Raw genomic sequence first — 16,845 nt, 5'->3', positions numbered from 1 at the left:
GACCAGGGAACAGGGATGCGGGGTGGAGGGGATGAGGACCACAGTGCAGGGATGGGATGGAGCCACAGGGAGATGCTGATGGACCACAGGAGAACCTGGAGCAAGGGAAGCAGCAAACGCAGGGTGTTTGGGGTATCCATGGGATTCCTGCACATCCTACTCCATCCTCCAGCACCTGGAGGCCGTCAAACTCCCACACTGGCACCTGCATCCCTGGATTTCACCTTCCCCAGCCTCAAGCCATGATGCAAACCTGTTTACTCCAATCCCAAAGGATTTATCCAGGTGCATCCAAGCGGTGGAGCATGGCACTGAAACAGGGTGCCCCATAGTTAAGCATCACTATGGGATCCATGGGAAGACAGGATGGCAGCAGCTCCGGGTTCATTCCAGCCCTGCACAGTGATGCAGGGAGCTGCAGAATGTGGGAGGTGAGACCAGCCCCGAGGTGCCACAGGGAAGGGGCACGGTGCCACAGGGGTGGAACACAGTGATACCAACCCCATGGTGCCACGGGGATGGAGCACAGTGATACCAGCCCTATGGTGCCACAGGGATGGAGCACAGTGATACCAGCCCCATGGTGCCACAGGGATGGGACACAGTGATACCAACCCCATGGTGCCACAGGGATGGGACGCAGTGATACCAGCCCCATGGTGCCACGGGGATGGAACACAGTGATACCAGCCCCATGGTGCCACAGGGATGGGACACAGTGATACCAGCCCCATGGTGCCACAGGGATGGGACACAGTGGTACCAGCCCCATGGTGCCACAAGGGTTGGAACACAGAGGTACCAGCCCCATGGTGCCACGGGGACAGGACATGGTGCCACTGAAGCTGTATTTGCTGAACCAACACCTGGAGCCCCAAGTGCCTCCGTTAAGGAGGGGCTGAGCCCTGTTTGCTCTTCCCAGGTGGTGCCCGCACCGTGAGCACCAGGTCCCTGCGCTGCCAGGCTGGAGGAGCGGCTGCCCTGGGATACCAGGAGCCACAGGAATGCAGCCCGGCTGGTCAGGGGGGCTGGGAAAGCTGGGAGCACTTCCGGATGCAAATCCCCATTCCCATCACACTGCATCCCTGCATTCTGCAAAGCCCCATTCCCATTGCACTGCATCCCTGCATCCTGCAAATCCCCATTCCCATTGCACTGCATCCCTGCATCCTGCAAATCCCCATTCCCATCACACTGCATCCCTGCATCCTGCAAAGCCCCATTCCCATTGCACTGCATCCCTGCATCCTGCAAATCCCCATTCCCATTGCACTGCATCCCTGCATTCTGCAAAGCCCCATTCCCATTGCACTGCATCCCTGCATCCTGCAAATCCCCATTCCCATTGCACTGCATCCCTGCATCCTGCAAATACCCATTCTCATTGCACTGCATCCCTGCGTCCTGCAAAGCCCCATTCCCATTGCACTGCATCCCTGCATCCTGCAAATACCCATCCCTGCTGCACTGCATCCCTGCATCCTGCAAACCCCATCCCTGTTACACTGCATCCCTGCATCCTGCAAAGCCCCATTCCCATTGCGCTGCATCCCTGCATCCTGCAAATCCTCATCCCTACTGCACAGCATCTCTGCATCCTGCAAATCCCTATTGTACAGCATCCCTGTATCCTGGAAACCCCCATCCCTATTGCACTGCATCCCTGAATCCTCCAAATCCCATTCCTGCTACACTGCATCCCTACATCCTGAAAAACCTCATCCCTACTGCACAGCATCCCTGCATCCTGCAAATCCCCATTCCCATTGCATTGCATCCCTGCATCCTGCAAATTCCATCCTGTTTACACTGAATCCCCGCGGCCTACAAATCCCCATCCTCATTGCACAGCACCCCTGAATCCTTCAAATCCCCATTGCTATCGCACAGCACCCCTGCATCCTGCAAACCCCATCCCATTTGCACTTCATCCCTGCATCCCACAAATCCCCATTCCTATTGCACAGCACACATGCATCCTGCAAATCCCATCCCATTGCACAGCATCCCTGCATCCCACAAACCCCCATTCCTATTGCACAGCATCCCTGCATCCCGCAAATCCCATCTCATTGCACAGCATCCCTGCATCCCGCAAACCCCCATTCCTATTGCACAGCATCCCTGCATCCCGCAAATCCCATCCCATTGCACAGCATCCCTGCATCCCACAAACCCCCATTCCTATTGCACAGCATCCCTGCATCCCGCAAATCCCCATCCTCATTGCACAGCACCCCTGAATCCTTCAAATCCCCATTGCTATCGCACAGCACCCCTGCATCCTGCAAACCCCATCCCATTTGCACTTCATCCCTGCATCCCACAAATCCCCATTCCTATTGCACAGCACACATGCATCCTGCAAATCCCATCCCATTGCACAGCATCCCTGCATCCCACAAACCCCCATTCCTATTGCACAGCATCCCTGCATCCCGCAAATCCCATCTCATTGCACAGCATCCCTGCATCCCGCAAACCCCCATTCCTATTGCACAGCATCCCTGCATCCCGCAAATCCCATCCCATTGCACAGCATCCCTGCATCCCACAAATCCCCATTCCTATTGCACAGCATCCCTGCATCCCGCAAATCCCATCCCATTGCACAGCATCCCTGCATCCCACAAACCCCCATTCCTATTGCACAGCATCCCTGCATCCCGCAAATCCCATCCCATTGCACAGCATCCCTGCATCCCGCAAATCCCATCCCATTGCACAGCATCCCTGCATCCCACAAATCCCATCCCATTGCACAGCATCCCTGCATCCCACAAATCCCCATTCCTATTGCACAGCACCCCTGCATCCTGCAAACCCCATCCCATTTGCACTTCATCCCTGCATCCCACAAATCCCCATTCCCATTGCACAGCACCCCTGCATCCTGCAAATCCCATCCCATTGCACAGCATCCCTGCATCCCACAAACCCCCATTCCTATTGCACAGCATCCCTGCATCCCGCAAATCCCATCCCATTGCACAGCATCCCTGCATCCCACAACCCCCCATTCCTATTGCACAGCATCCCTGCATCCCGCAAATCCCATCCCATTGCACAGCATCCCTGCATCCCGCAAATCCCATCCCATTGCACAGCATCCCTGCATCCCGCAAATCCCATCCCATTGCACAGCATCCCTGCATCCCACAAACCCCCATTCCTATTGCACAGCATCCCTGCATCCCGCAAATCCCATCCCATTGCACAGCATCCCTGCATCCCACAACCCCCCATTCCTATTGCACAGCATCCCTGCATCCCGCAAATCCCATCCCATTGCACAGCATCCCTGCATCCCACAAATCCCATCCCATTGCACAGCATCCCTGCATCCCACAAATCCCATCCCATTGCACAGCATCCCTGCATCCCACAAATCCCATCCCATTGCACAGCATCCCTGCATCCCACAAATCCCATCCCATTGCACAGCATCCCTGCATCCCGCAAATCCCCATTTCTATTGCACAGCACCCCTGCATCCTGCAAACCCCATCCCATTGCACAGCATCCCTGCATCCCACAAACCCCCATCCCATTGCACAGCATCCCTGCATCCCGCAAATCCCATCCCGTTGCACAGCATCCCTGCATCCCACAAATCCCATCCCATCGCACAGCATCCCTGCGACCTGCAAATCCTCATTCCCATCGCACTGCACCCCAAGACACCAGGACCCGGCTCGCTGAAGTGGGGGGGTATCCCTGATCCCCCATCCAACTGTCCCAAGAGGGAGCCCTGGGAATGCCGGCTGACAGGAGCTTTGCCTGGCAGCACCAGAGCAGGGAGGAGCCGGGAACGACACGATGCAACCGGCACCCGAGGGAGCCGTGCTCCAGCACCAATCCAGGCAGGAGCCAACGCGCCGTTACCCTGGATCCCTGGGGAATTGTCCTTGGATAGAGGCGGCGGCGCAGACGCTGCCCGCTCATGGTGCGCTTAGGGATGACCGGAGGGAGCTCAGTGCGGCAGCCGGAGGTGGGATTAGCTGCGTCCCGTGATCTTCCCAGGGCTGTTTCCTGGTCCCCCCCCCCCCCTTTTCCAGCTTTTTATTCCCCTCTCTGCCCCCCTTCCCCATCCCAACCAGCCCCCAGCTCAACCTCCCACCCAGCATCCGCGGTCCCTTCCACCCGCTGCCATCATCATGGGAGCAGAGCAGGACCACAGCACCCTGCTCTGCTGTCGCTGCCCCATCCCTCCCTGGGAGCAGCAGCAGCCCTGGAGCAGGGATCCAAAGGCCTGGAATTCTCACTGGATCCTGGCGGGATTTCCCTGTTAGCACGAGCAAGCCTGGGAACGTGGACCAGCAGAGGAGGGATGGGAATGGGCACGGCCACGAGATGCTGGTGCCTTGAGGGTCCTTAGGGTGCGAGCGGCTCCGTCGGACACCCAGGAGCTTAATAGACCCCCAGCTCTCACGCAATGGGGTGTGACGGGCGCAGCAGTGACAAAGGAGCCCCCTTCCTTTGGTGGCAGCCGTCCCCAGCCCCACCGTGTCCTTTGCAGCGGGGACACAAGTCCTGACGCTGATGGGAAGGCCGGGAAGGCCGGCAGGGACATGTACCATGGGCATGGAGATGCCCCATCCTTCAGTGACATTCCCAGGTCCTACCACTGGGACCATTGCCCCAGCAATGAACCTCAACCCACTTCAGCAGCGTGGCCAGATCCTGCTGGCAATGGGAGCAGCTGGATCGACTGCACTTCCTATGAATGAACGGCTCTCCCGCAGGATGAATGCTGGCTCCGGCTTCCCAGCCACACGGATCCCAGGCACAGAGCACCCATAACGCGTCCCCAGCCCCATCCCTTTATTGGGGTCCCCACGGCAGGCTCTGCAATGCAAGAGCTGCAGAGCCACGAGGTGAGGATGGAGCGGGGAGGGGTGAAGCACCGAGCGCCCGTGCCGAGCAGGCACATTGCGGGGGGCAGGAGGAGCTGGGGTCTATGGGGAACACAGCGCTCCCCCCTCGGCGCGCTCCCGCTTCCGTGCCCGAGCGATGCCCAAGTGCCTGGTGCTGCAGTCCCAGCCCACGGACCTGCTGTCCCAGCTCCCTGCCAGCGATGGGGAGGGGGGGGTCCCCAACAGCGCCGCGGCTGCTGCCAAACCCCACCTCCACAGAGCACCCACACAGCCGGGAGCAGCCCCCACGCCATTCCCAGGGGGAAGAGAGCCCCCCCCTTTCCATCCCTGCGCTCCCATGCAGCGGATCCCGCATCATGGCTGGAGCTTGGGCAGCGCAAGGATGGGACCCAGCATGGGATGCGGCTCGCAAGGTTTGGGAGGGGGACGTGCGAGGCTGCTGGCGCTGGTGTCCCCTCCATCCAGCCCATCCTGCTCCAGCTCCGCAGGGAACAGCATTCCCAGAGGAATCGCGTCCATCTGGTGAGGGCAGGATGGGAAGCAGGTGCCTGGCAGGCAGCCACAGATATTTCCAGGAATGTCATATGCTTGGGAACAGCTACCCCCAAAACCGGAGCCTCTCAATCCCTCCCTAAGCCCTTTGGGTGCGGCAAACCCAGCTCCCACCACGAGCATCACCCACAGCACCCTCCAGAGCAGGGAAAACCAGCACCCAAAGGACACCTCAGTGCCCTCATCCTTCTTTTGGGGAACCCTCAACCCGCATCAGCTGGGCTGGGACTTCCTTTGGGGCTTTCTTATTGCCCAGGTGCCCAACACCATGGTGTCTGACACCGAGCCGGCGCCACAGCCAGCGCTTCCCATGCGCTAAGAGCCGCTCTGTCCCGTGTTCCATGTGTGTCCAGGCTCCAGCATTAACAAAACACTCGAGTTTCGGGGATGCGCCCCCAAGTTTTTGCTGCCTCAGCATCCTTCCCGCGCCCGGTGAAGCCATTGGAGGAGGCAGATCCCATCCCTGCTCCAGGGAGGAAGCAGGCTCCTGAGCTGAGCGAGCAGAGGGAGGCTCCAGGGTACCTTGGCCTGGGAGACCCAGCCCTGGTCCTGGTCCTAGCCCTAAGCCTGATCTCAGCCGCAGCCCCAGCTCTGATCCCAACCCTACATATAACAGCCTTAACCTAACCCAAGCTGCAAGCTGAAATGCAATCTGAACCTTACATACAGTTCTGAGCCTGGTGCTAAACATAACCCGAAAGTCAGGCCAAGCACTAAGCATAACCCCAAACTTGGCCCCATCCCTAACCCAAAACCTGACCTTAGCCATACCCTGACCCATATACTAGTTAAGAACTTAGACATAAGACCTATCCTCTAGCCTTCATTCCAACAGCAAAGCGAAATCTAACGATAGCCATAAACCTAACCTTACAACCACTTCAAACCCTAGCCATAAACAGAACCATAAACTGAGGCCAAGCCCTAGAAATAAACCTAACCTTCGACCAAGCCATAAAACTAAACTTAGATTTAACCTTAAACCTACCACTAATCATAAACATAACCTGAGCCCAAACCTTAGCCCTAACCCTAACCCAAGATTTACCCTAAACCTCACTTTAAATACACCTCCAAACTTAACCCTACCCCTACCCCTAGCCTTAGTACTGACTACAAAACAAAACCTAAACACAGCCCTAGACCTAAGCCTAAACCTAACCTAAGCCCTAACCCAACCCCTAAAATTACTCCTAACTCTAAACCCTAATACTAACGTAAGCCCTAACCCTACCACTAACCCTAACCCAAACACTAAATCCTACCCGTAACTGCAGCCTTAACCCTAAACCTACCCCTAACCCTAACCCTAACCCTAACCCTAAATCCTAACCCTAAACTCAGCCCTAACCCTAAACCTAACCCTAAACCCTAACCCTAAACTCACCCCTAACCCTACCCCTAAACCCTAACCCTAAACACGAACCCTAACCTCAGCCCTAACCCTACCCCTAACTCAAAACACTAACCCTACCCCTAACCCTAAACCCTAACCCTACCCCTAACCCTAAACCCTAACCCTAACCTCAGCCCTAACCCTACCCCTAACTCAAAACACTAACCCTACTCCTAACCCTAAACCCTAACCCTACACCTAACCCTAAACCCTAACCCTAACCTCAGCCCTAACCCTACCCCTAACCCTAACCCTACACCTAACCCTAAACCCTAACCCTAACCTCAGCCCTAACCCTACCCCTAACTCAAAACACTAACCCTACCCCTAACCCTAAACCCTAACCCTACCCCTAACCCTAAACCCTAACCCTAACCTCAGCCCTAACCCTACCCCTAACTCAAAACACTAACCCTACTCCTAACCCTAAACCCTAACCCTACACCTAACCCTAAACCCTAACCCTAACCTCAGCCCTAACCCTACCCCTAACTCTAAACCCTACCCCTACCCCTAACCCCTACCCCTACCCCTAACCCTAACCTCAGCCCTATCCCTAGCCCCACAGCAGCTGCAGGCCAGGCCCATCTGCTCTGCACCTGAGCCCCATCCCATCCCCACACCCCAGTCTCCCACCTGAGGAGCCCCCAGGGTGCTGCAGCAGGACCAGGAGGGTCCCCCCCATCCCGCAGCTCCCCTGCCCAGCCACGCTCAGGACCAGAGAGCCTGGGGCTGCAGGTCCCGGCTCCCAGGCAGCGACAAGAGGCTCCTCCGGGATGTGCCCGCACCCTGCGCGAGCTGGCACCAGCACCTCTTCCTGGGGGAAGGATGCTGCCGGCGCCCGGCTTGTGTGAGCACGGGGAAAAGCCTCATTCCTTCGGGAGAGCAAGGGCGAGCGGGGCAGCACCCATGGCCCGTGGCCTCCTGGCCGGGCTCCAGCCGAGTGACAGCTCAAGGATCCGGCCTGGCTGCGGCACAGGGACGTGGGGTTATCCCTTTGCAGGGAATAAACCCCAGTGTGTGAACTGCTGTAGAGCCATAGGGGCATCCCGGTTCCACTCCATGGGGAGAAGAGGCTCTGGATAGGGATGGAGCGTCACCCCCCAGAGAGGACCATCAGCATCTTCACCCCATAGCAACCAGCTACGGAACCTCAGGGACATGGATGGTCCCCTTCCAACCTTCCCAACCCACCTGCATCTTCACCCCATAGCAACCAGCTATGGAACCTCAGGGACGTGGATGGTCCCCTTCCAACCTTCCCAACCCACCTGCATCTTCACCCTGCACCAACCAGCTATGGAACCTCAGGGACGTGGATGGTCCCTTTCCAACCTTCCCAACCCACCTGCATCTTCACCCCATAGCAACCAGCTATGGAACCTCAGGGACGTGGATGGTCCCCTTCCAACCTTCCCAACCCACCTGCATCTTCACCCTGCACCAACCAGCTACGGAACCTCAGGGACATGGATGGTCCCCTTCCAACCTTCCCAACCCACCTGCATCTTCACCCCATAGCAACCAGCTATGGAACCTCAGGGACATGGATGGTCCCCTTCCAACCTTCCCAACCCACCTGCATCTTCACCCCATAGCAACCAGCTACGGAGCCTCAGGGACATGGATGGTCCCCTTCCAACCTTCCCAACCCACCTGCATCTTCACCCTGCACCAACCAGCTATGGAACCTCAGGGACATGGATGGTCCCCTTCCAACCTTCCCAACCCACCTGCATCTTCACCCCATAGCAACCAGCTACGGAACCTCAGGGACATGGATGGTCCCCTTCCAACCTTCCCAACCCACCTGCATCTTCACCCCATAGCAACCAGCTACGGAACCTCAGGGACATGGATGGTCCCCTTCCAACCTTCCCAACCCACCTGCATCTTCACCCCATAGCAACCAGCTACGGAGCCTCAGGGACATGGATGGTCCCCTTCCAACCTTCCCAACCCACCTGCATCTTCACCCCATAGCAACCAGCTACGGAACCTCAGGGACATGGATGGTCCCTTTCCAACCTTCCCAACCCACCTGCATCTTCACCCCATAGCAACCAGCTATGGAACCTCAGGGACATGGATGGTCCCTTTCCAACCTTCCCAACCCACCTGCATCTTCACCCCATAGCAACCAGCTATGGAACCTCAGGGACATGGATGGTCCCTTTCCAACCTTCCCAACCCACCTGCATCTTCACCCCATAGCAACCAGCTATGGAACCTCAGGGACATGGATGGTCCCCTTCCAACCTTCCCAACCCACCTGCATCTTCACCCTGCACCAACCAGCTATGGAACCTCAGGGACGTGGATGGTCCCTTTCCAACCTTCCCAACCCACCTGCATCTTCACCCCATAGCAACCAGCTATGGAACCTCAGGGATGTGGATGGTCCCCTTCCAACCTTCCCAACCCACCTGCATCTTCACCCTGCACCAACCAGCTATGGAACCTCAGGGACATGGATGGTCCCCTTCCAACCTTCCCAACCCACCTGCATCTTCACCCCATAGCAACCAGCTACGGAGCCTCAGGGACATGGATGGTCCCCTTCCAACCTTCCCAACCCACCTGCATCTTCACCCCATAGCAACCAGCTATGGAACCTCAGGGACATGGAGGGTCCCTTTCCAACCTTCCCAACCCACCTGCATCTTCACCCTGCACCAACCAGCTATGGAACCTCAGGGACATGGATGGTCCCCTTCCAACCTTCCCAACCCACCTGCATCTTCACCCTGCACCAACCAGCTATGGAACCTCAGGGACATGGAGGGTCCCTTTCCAACCTTCCCAACCCACCTGCATCTTCACCCCATAGCAACCAGCTATGGAACCTCAGGGACATGGATGGTCCCTTTCCAACCTTCCCAACCCACCTGCATCTTCACCCTGCACCAACCAGCTATGGAACCTCAGGGACATGGATGGTCCCCTTCCAACCTTCCCAACCCACCTGCATCTTCACCCTGCACCAACCAGCTATGGAACCTCAGGGACGTGGATGGTCCCCTTCCAACCTTCCCAACCCACCTGCATCTTCACCCTGCACCAACCAGCTATGGAACCTCAGGGACATGGATGGTCCCCTTCCAACCTTCCCAACCCACCTGCATCTTCACCCCATAGCAACCAGCTATGGAACCTCAGGGACGTGGATGGTCCCTTTCCAACCTTCCCAACCCAACTGCATCTTCACCCCATAGCAACCAGCTATGGAACCTCAGGGACATGGAGGGTCCCCTTCCAACCTTCCCAACCCACCTGCCTCCGGGCAAGGGGTGCGCAGCCAACACAGCTCAAGGACTGAAGGAAGGGGGGTGGATAAAAGCCCTCCATCAGTCTTCTCCTTTCAAATGCTCATTATAAATAGCTCCTCGGTGTGTTCTGAGTCACCCAGCTGAAACGTGCAAGCTAATAACCAACTGGGAAGTGATTCCAAGCCAGGGAATGGGAGGATTCTGGCAAAGTCATCACTCCTGTGCCAGCGCTGCACCGGCACTTGCTGGTTGTGTTTTCCCTCCTTAGGTATCACAAACCTCCGCTGCGTCTGGTGAGCAGAGGGCTTTGGGGGTGCTGGGACACGTGGTGAGTCCATCCGCATGAGGACAAGCCCCGAACTCCCTTTATTCCCAGCCAGAAGAGCCAGGGTTTAATATTTCCCATGGGAAACGCGCCCATCCGAAACCATCTTTCTTCTTCTGTTTGATTTCTGATAGGAAGGACAAACGAAGAGAGACCAGAAGGTCTGCACCCACCCACAGCATTCCCGCATGCTCTCAAGCCATCCTTCTGCACCTCTTCCTCCCCACATCGGCTTTGGCTTTGGGGATGGGAGCGGGAGCAAGGGCTGCTAACGATGCCAACCAACCCACCCCTGGGCCGTTCCAGAGCCGAATCCCACAGCCTGCTGTGCTAACCCATCCCTTGAGGGTGGTACCTGGCGACAAGGCTTGGGGCCACTTTCCCCACCATGGACCAGCAACAGCTTCCTGAGACCCCCAATCCACACTCCAACCCCCCCCACCCCCCAGACAGCAAACCTTGGGGTCACCCATCACCCATTGCATGAAAGCACCCCCCACCCTTGACACTGGGATGGGGGCAGCTGCCAGGGTACCACTGCCTGCGCTCTGCCTGCTCTCCATCACCTAAACCCCCTTTACTGGGTGTGATGGAGCCGCAGCAGCAGCCGCAGCATCTCCCAGCGCTCTGCATCCCCCTCGCTCCCCCCTGCCTCCATTCAGACCCATCCATTAAGGACAGCTCAGCCCTTTGAAGGAGAAAGCTGGACAAGCAGAAGGTCCCAAGGCCCTGCCTGCACTTCTGGCTGCAGCCCAGCGCCAGCCACGTGGGAGCTGGGAAAGAGACAAAGCAAAAGCAGGGACCGAGGTCGGAGGAGAGCGCTGCTGCAGCCAGGGAATCCTGCATCCCGCATGGAGGAGTGGTCGCAGCGCTGCCTGCTCCGGGTGGGTGCTCATCCTCCTGCAGCTCATGACACTGAAAGCACTTGCTGCTCTGAAATGGGGGGGGGGGGGGTGGAGGGTGAGCTCTTGGATGGGTCCTCCCCACCCAAGGGACCGCTCCAGGTTTGGAGATGTGCAGGGTGCCAGGAGCTCCCCCTCCATCCTCTCTGAGCTCCAGGGTGAGGGGATGCAGAAGTGCCCCCCACACACAGCTCCCAGTGGATGCACCAGCACCAGGCTGGGCAAAAGGTGCAGGGTGGGCCTGCGCTCGGCCTTGCTGATGTCTGTAGACCTCCAAAAGGTGCCTGGACTGCTCCACCACTTGGATGCTCTCCTGCATCCCAGCCGGTGCTGCGCCATGGGTACCAGAGCAAGCCATGGGATGGTTTGGGTTGGATAGGACTTTTTAAGGTCCAGGACCTGAAGGAAGCAGCAACCAGGTGGGTACATCAGGGGGGTAAAATGGGGATGGTTCATTACACATGGCCCCTGCGTGAGCCTTGATGGGGACACACTGTCCAAGTCCTGGTATCAACCTAGGGACACACTGCCTGCGTCCTGTATTAACCTGGGGATGCAGCGTCTGGGATAACCGGCACTCAGACCAACACACGTCCTTTACGGAGGGGATAAAGATGCCTCCTTATCCCATGGCAGGACACTGGTCTCTTCCCGCTCCTGGACACTCATCCGGGCAGGATGGAGCCCTCATCCCAGCTGCGGCCAAGCCACGGTCCCTCCTCCATCACGTGCCTGGCACCGACGCTGTCACCAAACCAGCGCCAAGCCCGGCAGCCCTTGCCCAGTTCACACATCCCCACGCCTGCTCCCACCAGCGGGAAGAGCCGGATGAGGCCTCTTTCCGAAGGAAGCCTTGACCTGTGCCCAGGCTCCGCCGCGCCTGCGGGGCTGCTCAGAGCATCCTCTCCTCCTGCGTGCTCTCAATGCGCAGAGCTCAGCTGCGGCTCCCCCAGCCCCTGGCTGCTGTCAGATGCTGTGAGCGCAGCAGCTCCGGGCACCCCAGCATCCCACCCGCCCGTAACCGGGTCAGGAGCCGCTGCCGGGGGGGAAAGGAGGAAGAAACGGCTTTAAACGTGACCTGGATAATGCAGGATGGCGCTTGAGTGGCTGCCAGCGACGCTGCCCTGCGAGGAAACCTCATCCACCACGCACGTGGGTAGACCTGGCCCACCGCTGCATCCCGGCCCCATGCAGCATTCCCAGCGTGCTGCGAGGGCGGGAGCAGCTTCGCTGGGATCTGCTGGCAGCAAGCAGGCAGAGCCAGCGGGAAACAACACAGGCAGGGAGCAGGCAGCATCACCCCGGCCTCACGGGGACACCCATGTGCAAAGGGCATCGCCGGAAAGCGCTTAGGAAGCTTTTCCAGCCCTATATATCCCCCAGGATGTGCGGGAACAGGGATAAGCATCTAGGAAAGACACGGGGTTGTATCCTGGGTGAAGGGGAAAGCATCTCATCTCACCATCCCTGCCCTGGGCGGCTCGAGAGGTGCAGCAATCCAGCTACACTCAAGTAGCATCCACCATTCTTAAAGCCATTAAACAGGAGCTGCAAGTCAGCAGCGGCATTCCAGCCGGAGGGAACATGAGGATGGCAATGGCATTTCAAGACCTTTGTGTGCTGCGCTTAAAGAAAAGGACACGGGCACATGTGGTGGCAGCAGCATGAAAGGATCTCTGCAGGGAACAAAGCGCACACAGCACCGGCGAGAGCAGGGGGGAAGGATGCTGCCCGCAGAGGCTGGATCCAGCACCCACAGCAGGGGGGGATCAGCAGCTCCTGATGGCCTTTGGAAGGTGGATCTGAGCCCCACGCCACCACAGGCAGGAGATGCTGGAGGCTATTCTAGAGCCAGGCAGACTTGGCATCCAAAGGTCACCTCGTGAAGGTGCGAAAAGCTGGGGATGCCGGAGGGAAATAGGTGGGGATGAGGCAGGAGCGGGCGACAGCTTCCCTTGTGCCCTGATGGCCCTGGAATCACATCAAGCACTCGCTCCAGGAGCCCTGAGGATGCTCCCAGGCGCATCCCCATGAGGGATGCAGTGCTGGGAGCGGCGGTCCCGGCTGCCGAGCCAGTGCTTGAGCATGTGGAGCTGAGATGCACCCGTCAGACAAAGGAATCCAAGCACCCAGCAGCTTCCCTCCTCATCCCCTTACACCCTCATCCCATTCCCACCGGATCAGCCCATCCCTTTGGCAATGAGGGGTCTGATCCCAGCAACCGCTGGGGTGGGAAACAAGGGGTAGGGAGCACCCGATATCTCTGGATACCCGGGAAGCAGAGCACCCACGTACTGCAAACCGCCTGCGCACAGCAGTGGAGCCTCGTGAGTGCTCCATACACACACAGACACAGAGCCGGGGATCTCGGCCATCCCGAGCCACGGTGATGGGAATCGAGGCATCGCACGCTTCCCGTTAGCCAGCTCTGCCCCTCTCCCCACGTGGGCTCTCCAGAGCATCACCCAGCACGGCTGGAAGCGAGCACTGTCATCCCTCAGCAAGGTCACCCCCTGCGAGCCCCTCATTCCTGCGCTGTGGAATGAGATCCCCCCTGATCCCCCTGTCCCACCCCACCGCATGGGATCAGCAGCACCGGGACCCCCAGACCTGTTGCGTGGGGTGGGTGTGCAGGGGGGTGGCTCCTCCTGCCATGCGTGGAGCCACCGAAGCCACGATGCCGAGGCCTGACCAGCATTTCACTAAGTCACCCACATCCCCCCCAGCTCACTGCCAGGCCAGGAGCCTGCTGCTCCCATGGGAAACCACCGCGGGGTTACAGGGAACATATAAGGGGGGGTCAGCAGGGAAAAGGGGAGATGCTGCTGACAGCGGCGCTCCCGCACAGCATCACCCATCAGTGATGCCCTGCCCTGTGCTCACACAGTGAGGAACTGAGGGGGGGTCGCAGCCTGTAATCCCCCTGCACCCCAGGCGGGAGGAGGAACTTTTCCCCTCTCCGCGATGTCTCCCTCTCGCCTTCGCGCAGCCTCTCCCCCCCCGGAGCATCGCTCCCTCCCGGCGTGGTCCCCCCCAGTCCCCGGTGCCGGCGGGAGGGGACTCACAGGTCAGACGCAGCCGCCTGGTACGGCTGGCTCCGGCAGAGGATGGAGTGTCCGCAGCCCTGCCCCATGGCTCCGCATGCTTCGGCGGCCGGCGGGGGCTCGGAGAGGGGCTGCGGGCAACGCGGAGCCGCCGCGCCGCCCGGTTCTCGGTGCTGACGGGGAGCGGAGCCCGCTGCTGTCAACCGAGCCCGATGCAGCGCGCCGAGGCGTGCGGGAGGGGAGGGCGGAGAGGCGCGGGGGGAGGCCGGGGGAAGAAACGCCGCTGATTGACGGCGCCGCTGCGGCTCCGCGGGGCTGGGCGGGGGCCGGAGCCGTTCCCGCGGAGGGGCCGAAGGGGTCCGCACCTGCCTCCGGCTGCCGCCCGCCCTGGGCCGCGCCCGGCCTCGCCCGCAGCGCCGCCCCGCTCCGGGGGGACACCGCCTTTGTCTAGTAAGGAGCGCGCTGGCCCTGCCCGCCCCGCGCTCCCCGCGGCGGCAGCGGGTCCTGCTGGGCGCCGCAAGCGCCCGTCTGCCCGGCTTCTGCCCCGGGGGACATCGGGCAGCACAGAGCGGTGCTGGGCAGTACAGGGTAATGCTGGGCAGCACAGAGCGGTGCTGGGCAGTACAGAGCGGTGCTGGGCAGTACAGGGCAATGCTGGGCAGCACAGAGCGGTGCTGGGCAGCACAGAGCGGTGCTGAGCAGTACAGGGCGATGCTGGGCAGTACAGGGCAATGCTGGGCAGCACAGAGCGGTGCTGGGCAGTACAGGGCAATGCTGGGCAGCACAGAGCGGTGCTGGGGAGTACAGGGCAATGCTGGGCAGTACAGGGCAATGCTGGGCAGCACAGAGCGGTGCTGGGCAGTACAGGGCAATGCTGGGCAGCACAGAGCGGTGCTGGGCAGCACAGAGCGGTGCTGGGCAGTACAGGGCAATGCTGGGCAGCACAGAGCGGTGCTGGGCAGTACAGGGCGATGCTGGGCAGCACAGAGCGGTGCTGGGCAGCACAGAGCGGTGCTGAGCAGTACAGGGCAATGCTGGGCAGTACAGGGCAATGCTGGGCAGCACAGAGCGGTGCTGGGCAGCACAGAGCGGTGCTGGGCAGTACAGGGCAATGCTGGGCAGCACAGAGCGGTGCTGGGCAGCACAGAGCGGTGCTGAGCAGTACAGGGCAATGCTGGGCAGTACAGGGCAATGCTGGGCAGCACAGAGCGGTGCTGGGGAGTACAGGGCAATGCTGGGCAGTACAGGGCAATGCTGGGCAGCACAGAGCGGTGCTGGGCAGCACAGAGCGGTGCTGGGCAGTACAGGGCAATGCTGGGCAGTACAGGGCAATGCTGGGCAGCACAGAGCGGTGCTGGGCAGCACAGAGCGATACTGAGCAGCACAGAGCGGTGCTGGGCAGCACAGAGAGATGCTGAGCAGCACAGAGCGGTGCTGGGCAGTACAGAGAGATGCTGGGCAGTACAGAGCGATGCTGGGCAGCTCAAGCAATGCCGGGCAGCACAGAGTGATGCTCAGCAGCACTGGTTTTGCAGACAAGTCCCTGCCCCAGGGCAGCACCAGACCCACAAGCAGGTGCCTTGCGCATGGGCACCAGGCAGCATCAAGCAGTATGGAGCAGTAGTGGCCCTCAGGCAGGGCCCTGCCCCAGGGGAACTGGGCAGCAGTAGGTAGCACCCGACCTGCGAGCAGGTTCCTTTCCCAAGGGTGCTGGGTGGCATCGAGCAGTATTAGAAAATCATGGAATCATGGAATCAGCCGGGTTGGGAAAGAGCTTCAGGACCATCCAGTGCAACCATTGCCCCATGGCCACCACTGCCCCATGGCACTGAGGCCTCGTCTCCACGGGGTGTGAACCCTTGCAGGGCCGGTGCCTGCAGCCCTGCCCTGGGCAGCCTGTTCCAATGCCTGAGCACCCTCTGGGGCAGGAATTGTTCCTCAGCTCCATCTAAACCTGCCCTGGTGCAGCTTGAGGCCGGTTCCTCTTGTCCCATCCCTTGTTCCTTGGGAGCAGACAAGCAATAGACAGCAGTGCCCGGCAGGCAGGTCCCCACCAGGGCAGCAGGTCCCACCCCAGGCAGGAGGAGCCGGAGCCTCCCATGTGCCTGCAGCATCGCTCCATGCCTGTGCCCCCGCTGCCACCTCCCGAATGAGCGCAGCTTCCCCCGGGAGCCTCACTGGGCACGGAGCCCTCTGCACGCGTGCAGCACCGGCACCGGGCACCGATGGCTTGGAGGAGCAGATGTGGTGTCCATGGGTTTATCCCCCACAAGCACACTGGGATCTCCTGCCCTGGGCCTCCTGGAGCCACAAGGTGTCAGGGAGAGCATGGAACAAGCGCCCTGTGCTGTGAGCACTGCCAGGGATGGGGCAGCCACAGCTTCTCTGGGCACCCTGTGCCAGCGCCTCAGCACCCTCCCAGGGAAGAGCTTCTGCCTAAGAGCTCAGCTCAGTCTCCCCTCGGGCAGGTTCAAGCCATT

The 16,845-nt window shown here is 59.8% G+C and overlaps 1 protein-coding gene across 1 annotated transcript in view; it reads right to left on the bottom strand.

The window, feature by feature from the left end:
* Positions 1-14,736, bottom strand: part of PDE2A (phosphodiesterase 2A) — a 79,941-nt gene extending 65,205 nt beyond the window's left edge. Inside the window, exon 1 of the mRNA XM_061442148.1 lies at positions 14,387-14,736. Coding sequence (XP_061298132.1) covers positions 14,387-14,454 — 68 coding nt within the window. The 5' untranslated portion in view covers positions 14,455-14,736. The remainder of the gene's footprint in view (positions 1-14,386) is intronic.
* Between the last annotated feature and the right edge of the window lie 2,109 nt (positions 14,737-16,845).

The sequence above is a fragment of the Pezoporus flaviventris genome, unplaced genomic scaffold, assembly GCF_033815535.1.
Source record: "Pezoporus flaviventris isolate CSIRO_AGI_PZ_B2104156 unplaced genomic scaffold, CSIRO_AGI_Pfla_v1 ptg000215l, whole genome shotgun sequence".
NCBI classification, from domain to species: Eukaryota; Metazoa; Chordata; class Aves; order Psittaciformes; family Psittacidae; genus Pezoporus; species Pezoporus flaviventris.
The sequence above is the reverse complement of the archived record's forward strand: the minus strand, read 5'-3'. Positions and strand labels throughout refer to the sequence as shown.